This window comes from Heterodontus francisci, chromosome 37 (genome assembly GCF_036365525.1).
Source record: "Heterodontus francisci isolate sHetFra1 chromosome 37, sHetFra1.hap1, whole genome shotgun sequence".
Taxonomy (NCBI): domain Eukaryota; kingdom Metazoa; phylum Chordata; class Chondrichthyes; order Heterodontiformes; family Heterodontidae; genus Heterodontus; species Heterodontus francisci.
The window spans coordinates 26,508,644-26,531,700 of NC_090407.1; the positions used below are offsets into that span (position 1 = coordinate 26,508,644).

The 23,057-nt window shown below is 44.2% G+C and overlaps 1 protein-coding gene across 5 annotated transcripts in view; it reads right to left on the reverse strand.

Annotated features, from left to right (window-relative positions):
* ccdc30 (coiled-coil domain containing 30) overlaps positions 1-23,057 on the reverse strand; it is a 130,787-nt gene that overhangs the window by 63,959 nt on the left and 43,771 nt on the right. For 4 of the 5 annotated variants that reach the window (XM_068017398.1, XM_068017399.1, XM_068017397.1 and 1 more), the window contains 2 exons: positions 2,174-2,263; positions 1,453-1,563 (listed from right to left, as the gene is read on the reverse strand). In XM_068017398.1, the coding sequence (XP_067873499.1) occupies positions 1,453-1,563; positions 2,174-2,263 (201 nt within the window). The remainder of the gene's footprint in view (positions 1-1,452; positions 1,564-2,173; positions 2,264-23,057) is intronic. The other variant, XM_068017400.1, reaches the window with a different exon arrangement.

The following is a 23,057-nucleotide window of genomic DNA, read 5'->3' on the forward strand; positions in this document are numbered from 1 at the left end:
AGCACAGGTCTTCAGTACTATTGCCGGAATATTGTCAGGGCCCATAGCTTTTGCAGTATCCAGTGCCTTCAGTCATTTCTTGATATCACGTGGAGTGAATCGAATTGGCTGAAGTTTGGTATCTGTGATGCTGGGGACTTCAGGAGGAGGCCGAGATGGATCATCAACTCGGCACTTCTGGCTGAAGATTGTTGCAAACGCTTCAGCCTTATCTTTCCCACTGATGTGCTGGGCTCCCCCATCATTGAGGATGGGGATATTTGTGGAGCCACCTCCTCCAGTTAGTTGTTTAGTTGTCCACCACCATTCACGGCTGGTTGTGGCAGGACTGCAGAGCTTAGATCTGATCCGTTGGTTATGGGATCGCTTAGCTCTGTCTATCGCATGCTGCTTACGCCGTTTGGCATGCAATTAGTCCTGGGTTGTAGCTTCACCAGGTTGACACCTCATTTTGAGGTATGCCTGGTGATGTTCCTGGCATGCCCTCCTGCATTGAACCAGGGTTGGTCTCCTGGCTTGATGGTAATGGTAGAGTGGGGGATATGCCGGGATATGAGGTTACAGATTGTGGTTGAGTACAATTCTGCTGCTGCTGATGGCCCACAGCGCCTCATGGATGCCCAGTTTTGCATTGCTAGATCCGTTTGAAATCTATCCCATTCAGCACGGTGATAGTGCCACACAACACGAAAGAGGGTATCCTGGAAGGCCTACCCTAGTAGTCCTGTGATTCTTCAGGTGGTACGCTCCTGATGCCAATTATACATTGTAGGCAGTTGTTGAGTGGAAGCAAAACATTTTATCACAGGAGGAAAATGAACTGTAGAATCAACAGTTCTATTATAATAAAGTTCTTTGCTGTATGGAAAGTGGGAAAACCATGCCTTTTCAAAACGTTTCCCTGCCATTGTTTGATAGGAGAGGAGATACAGGAGAGGGAACAGCCTTGATTTCCAGCTCAGTCAATATCCAAAGACAGGAAGGCTGTGATTGGAGGCATATGGAGCAGAATGCCCCTAGACAGCCATAGATGGGGTGGGGGGGGGGGAGGAGAATATCAGTGCTTTAGTCTCTTACTATAGAACATTACAATAGGTTATCGGCCTGCACCACAACAGCTAACAGACATGAACATGAAGACAGTTCATACATTTTCGATATCCAGTCATATTTTGGACAAAGATATGCTCCACACATCATGATTTTTCTTTTAAGTACTGTTTATCTCAAAGGTCTCCTGAAGGTGCTTTGGCAGCCCACTGATAACTCACCCGAAGGCCATTCTCTATGTGTGAGCCTAGATGTTTAGTGTCGTAGCTTAAGGACACTGAGAAAGATTGTAGCAACCCTACTGCTGACTGGGACCTTCCTAGTCTGTATCGCACATGCCATACCAGGCTATAAACCTTCACACTGAGCCATGCAGGAACGCAGGCTTTCTTCACCCCTTACCTTACCAACTGTACTTGAAGATGTAAGTGACTTCTTCTTCTTACGAACAGATGGCACTGGAGCCTCTTTTACTGGTTGTTGCTGGGAATCCATCTGTTGGACTGGTTCCCACTGAGGTAGAATGAGGAAAGATTAAGGAAACAGTGAGGAAAGACAGCAACCATTACTGTATGACAAGGATTTGGCTCAGTATATTCTGAAGTGAGACTTGGCACTGCAATTGAAGTTTATACTTATTACAATAAAAATACAGCCCATTTTCTACTACTCCAAACCAACTCAGCTGAGCATCTAAGCCTCCTACACAATGAACCCACCTCCAAAATAAACCATCCATCATCATTTCTACACTGAGTTGATCAGCTAACCTAACTCCACAGTGAACCTAGCAGATATCTCACCTCCACACTAAGCTCCATGCTGAGCTCACAAAGCAGCCAAATTCCACAATCAACCCACAAGTCAACCTACTCAATAATGAAGACACCAGCCGCCCTCCATGCTAAGCCCACTAGCCATCCCACCTTCATGCTATCCCCACCAGTAGGACTAATTTGATAAAGAACACATCAATTTGACACCTATTCATGTCACAGCACAGGAACTCTGCACCAAACATATCTTTAAAAAACAAACATTACAACAACAAAGGGAAAAGTAGACAATGAAACAGCAGATATCCTATAAACTCAAACTTGCTGAAGACATTCACAGTATTTACCTTGTAGTCTGGTTGCAGCTGATCCATTTGCTTCTGTAGAATACTGGGCTGTTGCACCTGTGAAGGCTGGATTTTTTGAAGGCTCTCAACCTATTGAGATACAACATAAAATAGTAGATGGCTTTACTATAAAGACATACTGAAATGAAGAGGGAGGCAGGAAGGCAAAAGAGAGGGAGCAAGAGAGAGAGAAAAGAGGCGAGTAAAAGGAGATGAGAGAAGGCGAGCGAGAGAGAGAGAAAGAGGGAGAGGGGAGACAAGAGAGAGGGGGAGATGAGAGAGAGTGAAAGACGAAGAGGAGGCGAGAGAGGCAGAGGGGAGATGAGGGGGGGGGGAGGTGAGGGGGGGGGAGGTGAGAGAGAGAGCACAGGGAGGCAGGAGAGAGGGAAGGGGAGAGAGAGGGGAGGGGAGGGGAGGGGAGGGGAGGGGAGAGAAATGGAGTGAGAGAGACAGAAAAGTGAGAGAGAAGGGGGAGGACAGGGAAGGCGAGAGAGGGAGAGGGAGGAGGCGAGAGAGGGAGAGGGAGGAGGTGAGAGAGAGTAAGAGAGAATGGAATCAAGAGACAGAGAGAAGGGAGGCAAGACAGAGAGGGCTAGATGTTGGTCTCCCACCACCAGACCTGGTGGTGGGTGCAGAAAATGGCAGCCGCCATGCATGGGCTCCGCACCGCCATGCCTTGCATCTGGCGGGAACTTTGCATATGAATGGCGGGCACCACCCTCTCCCCCACCAATCACGTGGCGAGGGCAGCCACAGCGACGCCGCCGTTCAGGCATCATCTGTTGAAGGAACAGGTGCTGGCACCATTTTTAAAAGGCTGCCAACCCTACAAGCAGAACAACGCAGAGTTGACACAGTGCACAGAGCAGAGTTCACCCCTTTCATCCTCATACAGTACATTGTGCAGAGTGGACCGCTACCTCCCGAAAATACAGTACATTGTGCAGAGTTCACCCCTTCCTTCCTCTGACAGTACATAGTGCAGACTTCACCCCTTCCCCACCTTGGTGGTGCCAGCTTTCCCTGCACGGGAAAGTGAAGGCACGTCGCACTGAAGATCAGGAACTGAAGGTAAGATCACTGTGGATTACATATTAACATCTCACACTGAAGAGTGTCTGCAGAGACTCATCAACAGGATTGCGGCTGCCTGCAACAAATTTGGCTGAACCATCAGCCTCAAGAAAACGAACATCATGGGGCAGGACGTCAGAAATGCTCCATCCATCAAATTCTGTGACCACGCTCTGGGAGTGGTTCAAGAGTTCACCTACCTAGGCTCAACTATCACCAGTAACCTGTCTCTCGATGCAAAAATCAACAAGTGCATGGGAAAGGCTTCCACTGCTATGTCCAGACTGGCCGAGAGAGTGTGGGAAAATGGCACACTGACACGGAACACAAAAATTAGAGTGTATCAAGCCTGTGTCCTCAGTACCTTGCTCTACGGCAGCGAGGCCTGGACAACGTATGTCAGCCAAGTGCGACGTCTCAATTCATTCCATCTTCGCTGCCTCCGGAGAATCCTTGGCATCAGGTGGCAGGACCGTATCTCCAACACAGAAGTCCTCGAGGCGGCCAACGTCCCCAGCATATACACCCTACTAAGCCAGCGGCACTTGAGATGGTTTGACCATGTGAGCCGCATGGAAGATGGCAGGTCCCCCAAGGACACATGGTACAGCGAGCTCGTCACTGGTATCAGACCCACTGGCCGTCCATGTCTCTGCTTTAAAGACGTCTGCAAACACGACATGAAGTCCTGTGACATCAATCACAAGTCATGGGAGTCAGTTGTAGTGATCGCCAGAGCTGGCGGACAGCCATAAAGGCGGGGCTAAAGTGTGGCGAGTCGAAGAGACTTAGCAGTTGGCAGGAAAAAAGACAAGCGCAAGGGGAGAGCCAACTGTGTAACAGCACCGACAACCAATTTTATCTGCAGCACCTGTGGAAGAGCCTGTCACTCTAGAATTGGCCTTTATAGCCACTCCAGGCGCTGCTTCGCAAACCACTGACCACCTCCAGGCGCTTACCCATTGTCTCTCGAGACAAGGAGGCCAAAGAAGAGAAGATATAACTTAAATATGCAAACTCAGGTCACGTCGCAAAGTGGCTGCCACGGAGCTTCCCCGCCGATGGGAAGATCGGGCTCAGCAATCCTGGCGTCGGACTTGGAACCAGATCCAGCCCAGAGACGGGAGGCAACAGAGAGGGAGAGAGAGAGAGCGAGCAAGCGAGAGACAGAGAGGAGGGGGAGGTGAGAGACGGGGGGAGAGGGGGAGGAGGCAAGAGACAGAGAGAAGGGGGAGGCGAGAGACAGACAAGGGTAAGAAAGGGGGGGAAGGCGAAAGAGATGGGGGAGGCAAGGGGAGGAGAGAGAAAGAGGGGAGAGCTGAGGCTGAGAGGGTAGGCTAGAGAGGGGGCAGGCGCTAAAGAGGGGGGAGGCGTAAGAGAGAGAATGGAGAGTCAAGAGACAGAGAGAGGGGGGAGACAAGAAGGGGGTGGAGTGCACAAGAGAGGGAGAGGCACGAGTGAGGGGGAGGTGCAGGATAGTGAGGAGAGTGAGAGAGGGGTGGCTCACGCGCGTGATCGAGAGAGGGGGGAGGCGCGCGAGACAGGTGAGGTGCGCATGTCTGCGGGAGAGGTGCGCGGGGAGGGGAGGGGAGAGGCACATGAGAGAGGGGAGCAGGTACGAGTGAGGGAGGGATGTGTGAGAGAGTGAGGGGGGAGGTGCGCCCGCGCTCGAGAGAGGGGGGAGGGGCGCCATGCTCGAGAGAGAGAGAGGGGGGGGAGGGGCGCCAGCGCGACAGCCGGGGGGAGGGGCGCCCGTGCGACAGACAGGGGAGAGGCATGAGAAAGAGGGGAGGCAAGAGAGAGTGGGAGGTGAAAGAGAAAGAGAGGGGAGGTGAAAAAGAAAGAGAGGGGAGGCGGGGCAGGAGGGTTAATTGTATGTTAATTATGTTGAATTGTATGCATGCAGTGGGCATTAACTGTGGATTCAGTTTTGCCCCTATAAATAGACAAAGATGAAATTGTATTTGTTGGGTTAGGCAGTGCTGGTTTATAATGTGTAATTCTGTAAATAAATGCGTGTAAAATGTGTATAAAGGTTGCCTCCAGTGCTCTCCTTCACCAACTGGCTTTCTGGAGTATGACATGGTAGCAGAGGATAGTTACCTAAAGACGAAGGTTTGAAATTAAGAAAAAAAAAATCAGACTGAAAACTACAATCTTGACAGTAATTGTGGAAAATGTCAGGGTATGATTACTCTCCAATGTTCTTGGATTCTGAACCTGTTAACCAGTGGAAGAATGAAATGGATATATGGATACGGGTTACATCCCTACCAAAGAGGAAACAAGGCATGATCTTGGCATTGTAGCTTCCTAGGAGAAGAAAAATCAAAAGTATTTGTGAGATGAATGCCCATCAGTTTATTAGTGATAAAAGTTTGGGCCTTCTATTAGAATTCTTGGATGAAATTTACAAGAAAGATGATCTCTTAAGTGCCTATGAGGCATGGTCAGACTTCAATATATTTCGGAACACAGATGGCCATACCATGGAAGAATATATCATGGACTTTGACAGATTGTATAAAGGATTGAAAAAATTAATTTGGGGATTCCTGAATCAGTACTAGTGTTTAAATTGTTGGATTGTGCCAAGGTGTCTCACACGGACAGTCTACTGTTGTATCCGATGTCTGCTGCTTTGAAATAATTCCTGGGGAAACAGTCATTTCATAGAGACATAAGAGTTATACAGCACAGAAACAGGCCCTTCGGTCCATCGTGTCTGTGCCTGCCATCAAGCACTTAACTATTCTAATCCCATTTTCCAGCACTTGGCCCGTAGCCTTGCGCTCATCTAAATACTTCTTAAGTGTTAAGAGGGTTCCTGCCTCTACCACCCCCTCAGGCAGTGCATTCCAGATTCCAACCACCCTCTGGGTGAAAATCTTTTCCCTCAAATCCCCTCTAAACCTCCTTCCCATTACCTTAATTCTATGCCCCCTAGTTATTGACCTCTCCGTTAAGGGAAAAAGTTGCTTCCTATCTAACCTATCAATGCCCCTCATAATTTTGTATACCTCAATCAGGTCCGCTCTCAGCCTTCTCTGCTCTAAGGAAAACAACCCTAGCCTTTCCGGTCTCTCTTCACAGCTGAAATGCTCCAGCCCAGGCAACATCCTGGTGAATCTCCTCTGCACTCTCTCCAGTGTAATCACATCCTTCCTGTAGTGTGATGTCCAGAACTGTACACAGTACTCTAGCTATGGCCTAACTAGCATTTTATACAGCACCGTCACAATCTCCCTGCTCTTATATTTTATGCCTCAGCTAATAAAGGCAGGTATCCCATATGCCTTCCTAACCACCTTATCTACCTGTGCAGCCACCTTCAATGATCTATGGACAAGTACATTTCCTTCAGCCTTCATGGAACATTATGTGGTGACACAAAGAGAGGACTCAATAATGGCCAGATTTTGAAGTGGTCCAGATACTGGATACAACTGTCAATACAATGGAAGGATTAAAGGCAGGCAGAATGAGGATGAAAGAACCTTTAGCAGATATGTGTCTTACAGGAGAAAAGAGAATTGGAACAGCAATAATAGGCCAATAAATCCCAGAATGCACAAGAAACTGTTAATAGGTGAGTCAGGTGTGGCTGAAACTATTATGCAGTGAATTGCTTACAGCAGAGAGGCAGGATCCTAGAAATGACACATGACAAAGAGGAGACTGAGGAAGAGCATGAAGATAATGATGAATCCGAACAAATTATACTGGTCACAAGATGTTTTATCCTGTGATGAATGTGTTAGTCGCAGACTTCTTTAATTGTGCAATGCTACATAGTGCTTGCACTTCGGCAGTACGTGGAATAATGTTTCACTAAGTGGTGAAGATCGATGCAAAGTTAAGGCATATAAAAGTACTACCTGCTTTAGATTTGGTGATGACAAGATACTGAGATTACTAAAGAGAGTTGCAATTCCATGTAAAATACCTGGAGCAAGCCATTTTATAAGTACTGAGTCTTTAGTGAGGTATCTGTGCTGTTGAGTAAACCTTCTATGAAAAAGGCACAAGTGAAATCTGACAAGGAACATGAAAAGGCAATTATTTTTGAAAAGTCAGTGGATCTACAGTTTACCCAGTCAGAATATTATTGTATCCCCTTACAAAACCTGATGTTTCTAATCAGAGTTTCAGGCAAGTAATAATGGCATCAGGTGATAAGAAGCAGAGAGAAAAAAGCAAATTGCCTTAAAATACATCGGCAATTTGCTCACCCTACTTGTCAAAGGTTAAAAATCCTGCTAAAAGGTGTGGATGTGGTTGATTAAGAGTGCATGAAATTAATAGAAGAGATTGGTGAGAAGTGTGAAATTGTAAAAAGTATCGGAGAACGTCGCCATGTCCTATTGTAAGCCTTCCATTGGCACGTTACTTTAATCTAAAGGTATGGATCTACAGATATGGGGCAGAGACAGAAATATTTTCATTTTACATTTTGTAGACCTGGCATCCAGATTTAGTCTTACAATAATACTTAGTAAGCCAAAAGGGTTATATAGACAAAATCATGGAGAAATGGACAGGGACTGGACTTGGGGCACCAGCAAAGTTTCTGACTGAGAAGGAGGGGAATTTCCCACTGATGAGTTCCGAACCATGTGTGAAAACATGAACATCATGGACTTGAACACCACAGTTGAAAGTCCTTTCAGCAATGGACTCTGTGAAAGGAATTGGGTTGTGATTAATGAAATGCTGCATAAAATTTTAACTGATAACCAGACTGCAAATTGAAAACCACCCTGGCATGGGCGGTTCATGCCAAGAATTCAGTCCAGATGGTTGCAGGATTTAGTCCCAATCAATTAGCCTAAGAGCGAAATCCCATAGTGCCTTTTGCGTCGTGCGATAGTCCTCCTGCTCCAGAATGTACTACAATTAGTTCAATTCTTTCTGCATATTTAAATGCTTTGCATGCAAGAAAAAGGGCTTTCATCAAGGCTGAGGTCTTGGAGAAAACTTGGAGAGCACTGAGGCATCATATAAGACCATCTGAGACCGAATTTAATTCAGGAGACTTGGTGTAAATGATAGGGTCATAGGGAATGGAAAGAATGGAAAGGGCGGCACAGTGGCGCAGTGGTTAGCACCGCAGCCTCACAGCTCCAGGGACCTGGGTTCGATTCTGGGTACTGCCTGTGTGGAGTTTGCAAGTTCTCCCTGTGTCTGGGTGGGTTTTCTCCGGGTGCTCCGGTTTCCTCCCACAAGCCAAAAGACTTGCAGGTTGATAGGTAAATTGGCCATTATAAATTGTCACTAGTATAGGTAGGTGGTAGGGAAATATAGGGACAGGTGGGGATGTTTGGTAGGAATATGGGATTAGTGTAGGATTAGTATAAATGGGTGGTTGATGTTCGGCACAGACTCGGTGGGCCGAAGGGCCTGTTTCAGTGCTGTATTTCTAATCTAATCAAAAAAACCCTGGCAAGGTAATAGGACATGACGGGGGTCAAACAGTACTTCTCAAACATGGCAATCAAACTGTTAAGTTTCATTCCTCATGATTAATCAGAATTAATTACAAAATCTGTGACTCCAAGCAGCTGATAGAAATAAACAAGGCATCTTTTACCTCAAGTGCACGTGTTTCGTGATGAAGCTCCTGAGGAACAGAATAGGATAGGATCAGGGGCTAGATAGTAATAATGTGAGTGAGCATGACGTGCAGGACAGAGCTATCACATCTAAAGGCCAATTGGGAAGTGCAGGAAAAGCTACTGGCAAGTTTAAATGTTGGTGAATGTTCAGGATGATAGCCAAGAGGTCCAAAAGACTAGCAGAATGGAGTGAAAGGAAGAAAGCACAGTACAAGTACTGATAGTTAATGGGTCTGGAACTGACTCTTGCATCAGAAAACAATCAGGTACTGGAGAAAGACCCTCAATAGTGCAAGTGGGAGATCTCGTGGTAGTAGTGCGGGCATAAAAGTGCAAGTAGAGGCCATAGCTTGAATAGATTAGACAATGAAATGAAGACCACTGAGTAGTCTCGGAACAAAATTAGAAACAGAAGTCCTCATGATTGTGAAGTTTTGGTGGCTGGCAATAAGCATGAGAATAAACTAAAGAGAGACCGAACAAAGGAAATTAGATACAAAAGCAAAATATTGCAGATGGTGGAAATTTGAAATAAAAAGAGAAAATGCTTGAAATATTCAGCAGGTCCGGCAAAATCAGTGGACAAAGAAACAGAGATAACTTTTCAGGTCAGTGACCTTTCTAATGAGTTCTGATGAAAGGACATCGACATGAAATGTTGACTCTGTTTCTTGCTCCAAAGATGCTGCCGGATCTGAGTATTTCCAGCATTTTCTGATTTTATTATTAAAGGAAATTAGATAGTTGGAGAGAGCTGAGTTTGTTCTGAGGTACCAGATTAGGTACCTGAGGCATCCAGCTTTGTCACGTGGGTGGATTTGTAATGAAAAAATTCCTTGCAGATGGGACTGATGAGGCTAAAGCAGGGGTAGTTGCTGGTGGTTTGAAGAGCAAATGGGTGATACAGATACAAAAACAGAAAGTGCTGAAAATACTCAGCAGAGCAGGATGTACCCGCACCAGATGGACTACAGCAGTTAAAGAAAGCGGCTCACCACCACCTTCTCAAGGGCAATTAGGGATGGGCAACAAATGCTGTCTTTGCCAGCGACACCCACATCCCATGAACGAATAAAAAAGATAGAAAGAAATCCATTCAGTGGAGCAGAAACAGGTTGAAACAATGGGTCTACCAGGGCAGTCTTATTTGTGGATTTTGGGAAAGAGGTAGAAGTGGGTTGTACCGAGTTGGGGAACTATGAGTTTGGAGCCCGTGGAGAGAAGATCTCCAGAGGAGATGAGGTTAGAGAGAGTCCTGGATACAATGGCTTGACGTTCAGTGGTGGGGTCATGGTCCGGGAGGAGGTAGGAGGAAGTGTCAGAGAGTTGGCACTCAGCCTCTACTAGGTAGAGGTCAATATGCCAGACAATGCACTATCCTTGTCAATAGGTTTGATGACAATGATAGGGTTGGTCCTGAGAGAATGGAGTGCTGCAAGTTTAGAGGCAGATAGGTTAGAGCGAGTGAGGGGAGCAGAGAAATTGAGATGGCCGATGTCACACTGGCAGTTCTCAATGAAAAGATCGAAGGAAGACAAGCGGCCAGATGGAGGTGTCTGGGTGGAGGGAGAATATTGGAGACAAGTAAAAGGGTCCGCCAAGCGGCGGGATGATTCCTGGCCAAAGAAGTTGGTGCGGAGATGGAAGAAGAGCTGGAAATTCATTGGGGGGGGGGGTGGGGGGCGTAAGGGGATAAAGCTGAGGCCTTTGCTGAGGACAGATCATTCAAAGTCAGAGAGGGGAAGGTCAGAGGGTATTGTGAATACACAAGGGTGAGATTTGAAGAAGAGATGGAGTCAAAGGGAAGCAAAGGGGGAAGAAGGATCCAGATGGGTGTTGATACCCATCAGTTATTAAAGCTCGTGATTCTTCACACCTGAAAGGAAGATAAAAAGTTTGTTAAAGCGCCAGATGAGGCGAAAGATAAAGTGAAAAACTGTGGATCAGGATACAGATGTTAGAGTGGACCCTCCCACAGCTAGAGAAGTAATCTTGAAAATCTTTTTGCCACATATTCATTGGAATGTCAATCAACATAAAAGGCACATTTCTGCAGAGCAATACTTTTCAAAGATTAAGTGTTTATGGAACTGCCCAAAAAGGCAGCAAAGGCAGAAAGAAAACTACTGAAACTAAACAAATGGGTCTATGGCCTGCATGATGCTTCCAAGGTTTGGTGTTGTTCTGTGATATCTGTTTGGCTGAAACTAGTTGGTGTTCAACTAAAAGCAGATCCCACAATGTCTTATTGGTAACATAAAGGAAATCTTTCAGACATCTTCATGATGCATGTTGATGCTTTCTTATGGGGTGGTACTGTCAGGCTTGTGGGGCTTTTAAATATATTGGTTTAGATATTAAGCAGGATAGGTCTGGTATCAACAATTGTATTTAGTGTTACTCCCACCCCGGTTAACCGTATTAGGTTTTCACAGAAAGATGTTATATCGAAAGAAAAGACAGAGCAAATGTGAAAATTGTGAAGCTTGATTGGTCAGTTGAACTGTTGGGCACTCATCCTGGACCAGATGCTAGTTTTGATGTGTTGGAGTTAAGTACTATGATGAAACACCCCAAAGTCAGGAATGCTTTAAGGACAAATAAAACGATGAAAAAATTAAATCTGGAGAAATGCATACTTACGTTCCCATCCTTAGGTGACCAAAGAACATGAAACTAGTCATTTTTAGCAATGCTTCGCATGCTAATCTTTGCGATTGGTATTCTACTTCAGCAGGTTTCATATAATTCCTTATGGGTGAGATGGGTAATATTGTCCTTTAGCTGGGGAAGCTAAGAAAAAGGGCTGTTAAAAGTAATTTGGCTGCTGAAACACTGGCTTTCGTGGAGGCAGTAGGTATGGAATTCTATTTGTTAAATATTTTAAGTGAGATTCTGTACAATGGGCGTTGTGAGGATCGTATACCCATTGAATGTTATGTAGATAATCATTCATTGTGGGATAATGTACATTCTATGAAAAGTGAGAGTTAGAAAAAGTTATGGATTGACTTTGCTGACTTGAACCAAATGTTGGAGAGAAAGGAAATCTCTAAAATTAATCGGTGGACGCAAGTCATCAACTGTCTGATTTACATGTATTTTCTTTTTGTAAAACAAAGAAATTGTTAATTCTAAGTTGCCTTAAAAAATCCCTTAGTGTTTTCCACTTTCTACCACTGTGGGGTGTGCGCAATCTGTTTGGATGTATAATTCATTATAAGACCATGAATATTCACCAGCAAGCAATGAAACTATGAGCGATCCCTTTTTACAAATATAGTAAGCAATTGGGTTCAAATGAAAATTACAGTTCATTGTGGTTATACAACACCCTGAAACCGGAATATAATGTGTTGCAGAATATGGCTTCACAAGAAAATGGTAGATTAAAAGGGAATTTAGCCAATCTAGCTAAACCCTCCCTCGAAACCTACATTTTTCCCATCACAGCATCGGAATACTTCTTCAGAGCTTTGTCCCAGCCAGAGAACCATATTAATCACATTTTGCTCCCTTTCTTGTGGGTTTACACCCTAAAAAGAATGTGCCAGTGAGGTGATATTACAGAGGTACATAAGATAGTTAATATCCATAATATTAGCTTAAATTAATTTGCAAGAATAAGACAAAGGGATATAAGTTCAAACTAATAAAAGATAAATTTAGGACAGGTATCAGGAAATTCATCACACATAATGTGATCAACATATGCAACAGACTTTCAGATATGAGTAAAGAAGGCAACAATCTTATTAACTTTCAAGAAACAATAAGATGTTGCAGTGGATGAATTTGTGTGGGCTGAATGGTCTTCTGATATAGTCTCATGTGCTTGAAATAGTACTCAGGATTAATCTTTTCTATTTTACCATATCTTATATGCCTGTAAGGATCCCTCTCAAGACTAAACAGTCCAAATTTTCTAGCCATTCCTCATAATTCAGTTTTCTGACATTCGAGGTTTTCTGCTCTGCACCATGTCCAGAGGATGGATTTTCCCTTTGTGACCAGAGGATAATGCAGTCTCAGCACAATAGTCTCAATCCCCCTTGTCTTGCCCCCTCTGATCCTCTCACCACATCTCTCTCTTTTTCTCCTGCCTCCCCTACACCTGTCACCCTATCTCTCTCTTTCTCTCTCATCTCCCCCTCTCCTGATTTTGCAATAGAGCTCAGCATTCCGTTTGCTTTATGAACTGCTAAAGCTAGATATATCACTTCCACATCTCTTTTCTTCTCCCTTAGCTAGTTCACATTCAGTATGTCCCCCATTTGTTTCTATGGAGACCTTGCACTTACCCTTATTTAATTTCATCTATCATTGTTCTGTCCATGAGTAAGTATGCTCTTGGTTTTCCTGTAAATTCTTTTGCTGCTTCATTAGTTTGACTGCCCCTCTTAGTTTGGTCTCATTTATGTACTTGACCGATTTACATTGTCTTTCTGAATTAGAAACAGTAAGGGGTCCAGCTCTGATCCCTAGGGCACTCCATGAGTGCAGCTTCTCAGCCTAACATTCCTCCAACTCATATCTGCTTTTCTTTTCTCAGCCCATTCCTTATCCACACTGAAGTTTTACATAAGATGCCCACTGCCTGAAGCTTGCATAACAGACTTCCACACAAAGATCAATTTGCACTACATCATAGGATTTTCCAACATCTACTTGGAATGTTGCTTCAAGAAATTCAAAAATATTAGAGAGGCAGGAATTGCCTCTCCTGAAACTATCTTGGTTGCTACTTTTCTAGGACACGTCATACAGTTAGTCTTGTGATTGTTCCTGATCATCGATATAATTTCCTGCTAGTGAATCAGCAATTACCTAGGCTTGTTTCGTCACCTTTCTTGTGTCATGCTCGGAAAGAGCTGTGATGAAATAAACAATGAACTGGAGGAATTAATATAAAAGACAACTATTTACAAACAAAATGGAGTAGAGGTAAGGTGACTCCTCCTGTACTGTCAATAAATGTATCTGTCTGTTGAGGATGAAACTTGTTAACCTCAGCCCATATTGATGACTCCTATCTACAGGAATGAACTAACAAAGGTTCTGTAGACAGACTGACTTCATAGCCCAAATCGAGATGAACAGATGTAAAATAGCACCACTGTAACAGAATGGTCCCCATCCAGACACCAACTGATAGCAATGGTTTCCATATCCTGGACCATTGTGTGGTCACAACAGGGGAGTGCACCCTTTGTCACCTGATAGAGACTCAAATGTGATGGATATTTACCTTAAAAGGTAGCCCTCTGGAGAGAGAGGGGAGATCAACAAAAGACCACAGAAAGCCAGTTCCAGCCAAAGGCTATGAGATACGGTCCAGCTAAGCAGAAGAACTCTGCTGAATAACAACTTGAACAACCACTACAGCAAAGAAATTGTAAAGTAACTTTGAGACTCTCCATCTGTGAAAGTAAACCAGATTCACATCAACAACTTTGGGCTGAGTTGTAACCACAGAAGATCACCACATCTCTGCACCTCCAAGACAAGGAACATTCAGGCCTGCAATACTGTTGTAAAATGTCCTCCCAAAGGAAACTCTGAAGGTTCTTTAAGCAATGGACTCTTGTACAATACTTGCATGCTACCCATTACTCTGTATCTATCTATTCTTGTGGATGCATGTGTATGAATGTATTTGTGGGTGAGTTTACAACCATTTTGGAATTGTTTAGAAATAAATAATTATTTTTCTTTTTTTAAACTTATGAGAAAACCTGTTGTTGTTTGTCTGTTTACTTGACCCTAAAAACACTCAGGGACTAACACACCATTTTTAACAAAACACTATCTGCAGTCAGTTAGGAGGTGATAAGTGGAAGTCACCCACATCACTTACTACCTGTCCATAACAAATTGGGGGCTCTGAGCTAAGATTTTTGAAACATCAATTTAACCGAGTGATTTGGAAACAGGAGGAAAATTGACCTCAAAGAATGTGGAAAATTGAACAAACAGATTTTCTTGTATCATTCTTTTCTTTTCTATGGTGCTAGAAACAAAAGATATGGCCACATTTGATGCTAAAGTGTTTGTAGAGCAGGGAAAAGTATCCTATGATACATTAAATCAATTAAGTATTGAAGATTTAAAAGCCATAGTTGCCCAGGTGGGAATCACTTTCAAGAAAAAACAAAGAAAACTGAAATACTTAAGAATCTAGCTAACCATTTTAATCTTATCCCAGAAGCAGAGGAACAAGCATGGTACCAGGGTCTGAAAAATAGCTAAAATTCAAGCAGACAAGGAACTTGCCCCGCGAAAATTGCAATTGCAGAAGGAAAAAGAGGAAAGGGAGTTTCAGTTGAAAAGAGAGGAGATGCAATTGCAGGAGGAAAGAGAGGCGGCTGCAAGCGCAAGGGGAGAATGCCACCAGCAATTCAATTATTAACCTTAAATCGGAATAGAACTTTGACATTGAGACACTCATGAGTAGTGCCAAAATTTAATGAGGAGGAAGCTGAGTCTCATTTTATTTCCTTTGAGAAAATAGTTCCTAGGCTAAAATGGCCAAAAAAATATATTGGACTCTCCTTTTACAAAGGGGAGTTAGTGGGTAGGGCTCGCAAAGCTTTTTCTCTGTTGTCGGAAGAGAGCTCTTTTGACTACCACCAGACTAAAACTGCTATATTAAATGCATATGAGTTGGTCCCTGAAGCCTATCGCGAAAATTTAGAAATACTAGCAAAAGACCTGCCAAGACCGTTATCAAATTTGAAAGAATTAAACACATTGCTTTCGATCGCTGGATATGATCTCTAAAATTAGAACTCTCCTATGAAAATTTGAGAGAGATAGTTCGATTAGAAGAATTCAAAAACAGCATTCCCATTAATATAAGAACCTATATTGAGGAGCAAAGAATTACAAGGGTGAAAGAAGTAGCTGTGATGGCAGACAACTATGAGCTTACTCCTAAACCCTTCACGCAGGGAAAGCCCTTCCGTTGGGCCGAAGGGCCTGTTTCGGTGCTGTATCTCTTTATGACTCTATGACAATAATTCCCAGAGATTCGGGAAGGACAGAAAGTGAGATAGTGACAAAAAGATGGGATGCTAGCAAAAGGGAAACCAAAAGTGAGAATGCAAGAAGCCCTCCACCAGTAAGGAAAGAAAGTGCAGAGGGTAGGGATATCTTCCACAGAGCAATATGTGCCCATTGCAGTAAAACAGGGCATGTGAGAGCTGACTGCTGGAAGTTAAAGGGGAAGCCAGTGAGTTTTGTGGGAGTGCACAAGGCTAGTTTAGAAAAGAGTGCCCAAGCAAGAAGCAAGGCAGACAAATCAGTGGCCCTAACCACAGTAATGGAAAGAATACCGCCATAGATGTGGCAGAAATAGAAAACATTCCTGAGGGTTACCAGGATTTTGTTTCAAATGGAACGGTATCCCCATACACCTTTGATGAGACAGGAAAGTCCATTGTCCTGCTCAGAGATACAGGCACCACTTAATCTTAAATGCTGGATAAAGGCATTACCTTTCCACCACAAAGCTCACTAAAGGCAAAGGTTCTGGTAAAAGGCATTGAAGGTGGGTACACGTCCATGCCCCTGTATTGGGTCCACCTGCCATGTGACCTAGTCTCTGGACCAGTTATAGTAGGGAGTGGTTCTAGTCTGCATGTGGCCAGAATAGATTTGCTGCGAGGCAATGATTTGACTGGAGGTAGGGTGATAGCAGCCCCAGTAGTTTTAGATCAGCCAAATGAGACCAAGGAGACAGAACAAACACAGGAGGAAGTCCCTGTAATATTCCATGACTGTGAGATAACCTGGTCCATGGCTAAGCAAGCTCCAACAGAGCGAGCTGAGCCAGTAATTCAGCCAGGTGACCCCGAGATTTGGCTGGCTGAAACATTTTCTTTTTGAGATTTAGGGGAGGAGAAGGAAGTATATAGTAAAACCTCTTTAATTGAAGCTCGTGGGCAGACCCCGAGTTAAAAAGAATAGAGCAGAATGCCTGCAGAGTTTAGTTTAGTTTAGAGATACAGCACTGAAACAGGCCCTTCGGCCCACCGAGTCTGTGCTGACCATCAACCACCCATTTATACTAATCCTACACTAATTCCATATTCATACCACATCCCCACCTGGCTCTATATTTCCCTACCACCTACCTATACTAGGGGCAATTTATAATGGCCAATTAACCTATCAACCAGCAAGTCTTTGGCATATGGGAGGAAACCGGAGCACCCGGAGGAAACCCACGCAGACACAGGGAGAACTTGCAAACTCCACACAGGCAGTACCCAGAATTGAACCCGGGTCGCTGGAGCTGTGAGGCTGCGGTGCTAACCACTGCGCCACCAAATTGTAGTCCCTCCTAAATATTGTAGGGAATTGCCCATGAAGTCCCTATGGCTGGCACGTGGGTATCAGAAAGACCCAGGCCCGGATAAGCCAACACCTTTACTGGTTTCAAATCCACAAGGATGTAGTTAATTTTTGCAAGGCCTGCCATACCTGCCAGGTCATTGGGAACCCACAACCCACCATCAAACCTGCTCCACTAATCCCTATCCCTGCTTTCGAGGAACCCTTCACCAGAGTTCTGGTCGATTGCATGGGACCACTATCTAAAACTAGGACAGGTTACCAATACCTCCTAACCATCATTGATATGGCTACTCGATTCCCAGAAGACATACCCTTAAGGAAAATTATTGCCAAAGCCGTAGTTGAGGGGCTGACCCACATTTTTGCAGGATACAGCCTACCCAAGAAATTCAGTCCGTTCAAAGAAATAATTTCATGTCCCAAACGTTCGAGGAAGTCCTACACAGCCTTGGTATTGGCCAGATGAAATCTTCAGCATACCACCCACAGTCTCAATGGGCTCTGGAACGATACCATAAAACCCAGTAAACCATGATCAGGGCATATTGCTGTGATTACCCCATGATTGAGATAAAGGAGTAGCTTTTTTGCTTTTCGCTACCAAAGATTCACCAAATTAATCCACAGGCTTCAGCTCATTTGAATTGGCCTTTGCACATGAGGTGAGAGACTTCTGAAATTGATGAACGAAAAATTCTTAGATCAAAGGCAGAACACCTCATGACTAAATTACGTGTCCACTTTTCACAAGAGACTTTTTAAGGCCTGTGCAGTAGCAAAAGAACACCTGAAAGCGGCACAACAAAACATGAAAAGGCACGCAGACAAAAAGGATGCAGCTCGAGAATTTAACCCAGGGTACCAGGTTCTGGTACTGCTACCATTGCAAGGTGAACCTCTAAAAGCTAGATTTAGTGGCCCACACAGTACAAGGAAAAAGGTGAATGACGTGAATTACTCAATTTATACCCCAGACTGGAGGAAAAAACAGGTTGTCCCACATCAATATGCTAAAATAATATCACAGCCAAGAACCAGATAGACCAGTAAGGGTATGTCAGGCAGTAAGAACAGTAGAGGAAGACAGCCCTTGTCAAGGTGAACTAGCCGAGGAAGAGAACCCAGAAAATTCTCAAATTGAACCTCCCACCACAAAATTGGAAAATGCAGTAATATTAAGGAGACTAGACATCATATTTGACTGTCTCTCCGACCAGCAGAGACAGGACCTAGCAACACTGCTAACAGAGTCTGAGGAAATTTGCAGGGACAAACTGGGTTGTACATCCTTAACAATATACAGTAGATATAGGAGACCCCACCTATAAGGCAGGCCCCATACAGACTGAGCTCTGACAAATTGGCTCACGTCCGCAAGGAAGTCCAATATGTGGTGGACACGCTTTAATTGAACCTAGCCAAAGCAGCTGAAGTTCCCCTACTGTACTAGTGCCCAAACCCGACAGATCAACCAGACTTTGCATTGACTACTGCAAAGTCAATGCAGTAACAAGAACAGATACCTATCCAATCCCCCATATTGAGGACTGCATTGTCCAAGTAGGAAACTCCACTTGAATTAGTAAAAATCGATTTACTGAAAGGATATTGGCAAGTCCCTATGACCACCCAAGCAAAAGAAATTTCAGCATTTGTCACTGCTGATGGCTTATTTCAATGTAAAGTAATGCCCTTGGCTTAAAGAACGATCCAGTAACTTTCCAAAGACTCATGAACCAGGAGGTAGCTGGTTTAAACAACTGTGTTGTCTACCTGGATGGCCTGTTAATTGACAGTGATACCTGGGAAGACCACTTGAATCATTTAAGGGAATTCTTTAAGGATTTACAGAAAGCTCACCGAGTGGCCAATTTAGCAAAGAGCGATGAACGGTGTTCTGATGAAGGGTCACAAACCTGAAACCCTTAGTCTATTTCTCGCTACACAGATGCTGCCAGACCTGCTGAGTGTTTCCAGCACTTTCTGTTCTCACTTCAGAGTTCCAGCATCTGCAGTATTTTGCTCTTATTTTAGGAAAGAACGAATTCACTAAGGCTAAAGTAACCTATTTAGGCCACATTGTAGGCCAAGTTTGGGTGTTGCCAAGGGCAGCCCTGGTAGATTTCCTCACACCCAAAACAAAGAGGGAAATAATGCGTTTCCTGGGAATGTGGTGGGTTTCACTGAAAATTTGTTCCAAATTTCAGCACCTTTCACTGACTTGTTGAAGAGTTCAAAAGTGGCATGGTCAGAATGGTGCCAGCTAGCTTTCAAAAGTTGAAGGCAATTTTAACAAATGAGCCAGTATTTGCAGCCCTAAATTTCAACAAGCCCTTTAAGATGGCTATTGACACCAGTGGTGTCGGAGTGGGAGCAGTCTTACTCCAAGATGATGATTCAGGCCTCGAAAGGCCAATTGGCTATTTTTTAAAAAAATGAAACAAACATCAAAGGAAGCATTAGGGCTCCTACTGGCCCTTCAACATTGCGAAGTTTATGCCAATAATGCACACCGAGAAATTCAAATCTATACCGGCCACTACTGCCTAACATTGCTGGAAAAATTCAAAGTTAAAAATGCCAAACTTTTTTGATGGAGCTTATTTCTCCAACCATTCAACCTGAAAATTGTACCTACAGCTGGGAAGAACAACATTATAGCGGATGCCTTGTCTAGAATGTAAAACATTGTACGACCAAAAAGTCTGTAAAGAAATTATGACTGAAAGCCTGAGGAGTGCCTGGGATGAATGTGCATAAATGTGTGCTATCCGATATCTTACTTTTCTTCTTTGTGAAAAAGGAAGAAACAAGAAAAAATTAAATACCAAGGAATTTCATTTTTTTCCGTTTTGTGTGGAGGTATCATGCTCGGAAGGAGCCATGGTGAAACAAACAATGAACTGGAGGAATTATGAAATAAAAGTCAACAGTTCAACTCGCACACAAGAAAATGGGCACATGTGTACCAGAGACAAAATGGAGCACAGGTCAGGTGACTCCTCCTGTACTGTCAATAAGTGCTTCCGTCCATTGAGGATGAAATTCATTAACCTCGTCTGAATTAGCTCTGGGAAGAACCCATTGAAATTGAAAGCAGCCCATTACATATTGATGACTCCTATCTACAGGAATGAATTAACAAAGGTTCTGTAGAAAGACTGAATCCATAGCCCAAACCAAGATGAACAGGCATAAAGTAGCACCATTGTAACAGAATGGTCCCCATCCAGACACCAACTGATAGCAATGGTTTCCATATCTTGGACCATTGTGTGGTCACAACAGGGGAGTGCACCCTTTGTCACCTGATAGAGACTCAAATGTGATGGATATTTACCTTAAAAGGTAGCCCTCTGGAGAGAGAGGGGAGATCAACAGAAAATCACAGAAAGCCAGTTCTAGCCAGAGGCTAAGAGATACAGTCCAGCTAAGCAGAAGAACCCTGCTGAATAACAACTTGAACAACAACTACATCAGAGAAATTGCAAGGTAACTTTGAGACTCTCCATCTGTGAAAATACACCAGATTCACACCACCAAGTTTGGGCTGAGTTTTAAGCACAGTTGATTACAATACTTCAACAACTCCAAGACAAGGAACATTCAGGCCTACAACACTTTTATAAAATTTCCTCCTGAAAGAAACCCTGCTGGTTCTCTAAGTAATGGACTGTTGCACAGTAATTTGAACCTTAATTTCATCCTACCCTTTTCTCTCTATTTATCTGTTCTTGTGTATGCATGTGTGTGAATGCGTGTGTGGGTGAGGTTGCGACCATTTTGCAATTGTTTAAAAATAGTTATTTTTTTTTACCTATGGGAAAACCTGTCTTTTGTCTGTTTATTTGACACTCGGGGACTAACACAGCATTTTTAACAAGACCTGCAGTCAATTGGGAGGTAAAAAGTGAAAACCATTCACACCACTTACAACCTGCCCGTATCACTTGAAAATAGGAACCATGTTGACTTGCTTCCAAGTCTTTGTATTCAGCTGTGACTGAATGTCAATATTTCAGACCTCATCCCCATCTTTGGGTACAAGTTCTGACTGTCCTTGGTTCTAAGCCCTTGAAGCCTCTGAGCAACATTTATTTAAGTGCTATCAGTCATTAAATGTTGCTGTAGAACCACTAATTGAGGTTGGCATGCTATTTTAGGGCCATCACTAGTGAATATTTCTACAAAGTAATCATTGGGCGGCTGAAATTCTGTGGCCCAGTTTACCCCCACCAAGTATCTGGTGGAAGGACTTGAAATTAGGTTGGGACCTGGACATATTGTTTCCTAGCCTTCCCTACCAGTTTTCACAGTGCCTTGTTGGGGGCTACCAACTACCCCAAGCACCAGCATCAGAGGGGCATGTCCAAGAGAGGGATGTCCCAGGCTAAGAGTTTCCATCCTGACAATCCACCAGCAGACTGGTTTTATCTGGTGAAAAACATGCACACCAGCCTACTGTTATATGCACTGACCACTGAAGGGTCCCATGCTGGGTTGTGGCCTGGACCGCCAAAGATGTAAAAAAAAATGTATTAAGTATTTTTTTCAGGGGGAAAAGGGCGCTAGTGCACCCTTGGAGCACGGAGCCTCATACAATTGGTGGGCATCCATGATGTACCCACCAGTGAAATTTATTAAGGGATCCTCCCCAACATTGCGTACTTCGGTGGGGCCAGCAAAAGAGATTCCTGGTGGGCACATCTTGCAACTAATGCCAGGGTAGTGCACCCCTGGATTTTTTGGGCCTTTGCATTTAGTTCATCCTCAGTATCAACCCTGTTTGCATCTTTAAGGATCTTGCATTCTCTTTGATAACCTCTTACTGAGTGCTGCTGGAAGGCACCGAATGTGAAGAAGGGAGTTTGCTGAGTGAGGGAGTTCGGTAAGGAGGGGAACTATAAATTAAGAAAAAAATAAATTTGAGTGCACAGAGTGTAAAATAGGAGTTTGGTGCCTGAGGGAGGGGCTTCTTTCTTTTTCTACCTTTTTTCAGCCTCCAGTAGCTGCCTCTCTCTTCAGTACAGGAGAAGAAGCTGATTGGTGAGTAACAGGTAAGTTATTTTACTTCTCATTGTAATAAAAAGTTTTTAAAGTTACGTTATGGCAGGTGAGCTCAGCCAAGTGGAATGCGAGTCCTGCGGTATGTGGGAAGTCATGGACGCATCACGTGTCCTAGATGAACACATCTGCAGGAAGTATCACTGGCTGCAGAAGCCTGAGCTCAGGGTTTCGGAACTCGAGCGGTGGCTGGCGTCACTGTTGTGCATCTGCGAGGCAGAGGACTACGTGGATAGCACGTTTAGGGAGGTGGTCACACCGCAGGTTAGGAGTATTCAGGCAGAAAGTGAATGGGTGACCACCAAGCAGTCTAAGAGAACCAGGCAGGCAGTGCAGGAGTCCCCTGAGTCTATCTTGCTTGCTAATTGGTTTTCCATTTTGGATACTGGTGAGAGTGATGGTTCCTCGGGGGAGTGCAGCCAAAGCAAAGTCCATGGCACCACGGGTGGCTCAGCTGCACAGGACGGGAAGAAGAGTGGTAGAGCAATAGTGATAGGGATTCGATAGTCAGGGGATCAGACAGGCGTTTCTGTGGCAGTAAATGTGACTCCAGGATGGCGTGTTGGCTCCCTGGTGCCGGGGTCAAAGATGTCACGGAGTGGCTGCAGGACATCCTTCTGGGGGAGAGTGAACAGTCAGAGGTCGTGGTCCACATTGGTAGCAATGACACAGGTAGGAAGAGGGATGAGGTCCTGAGAGCAGATTTTAGGGAGTTAGGAAGGAAATTAAAAAGCAGGACCTCCAAAGCAGTAATCTCAGGATTACTCCCAGTG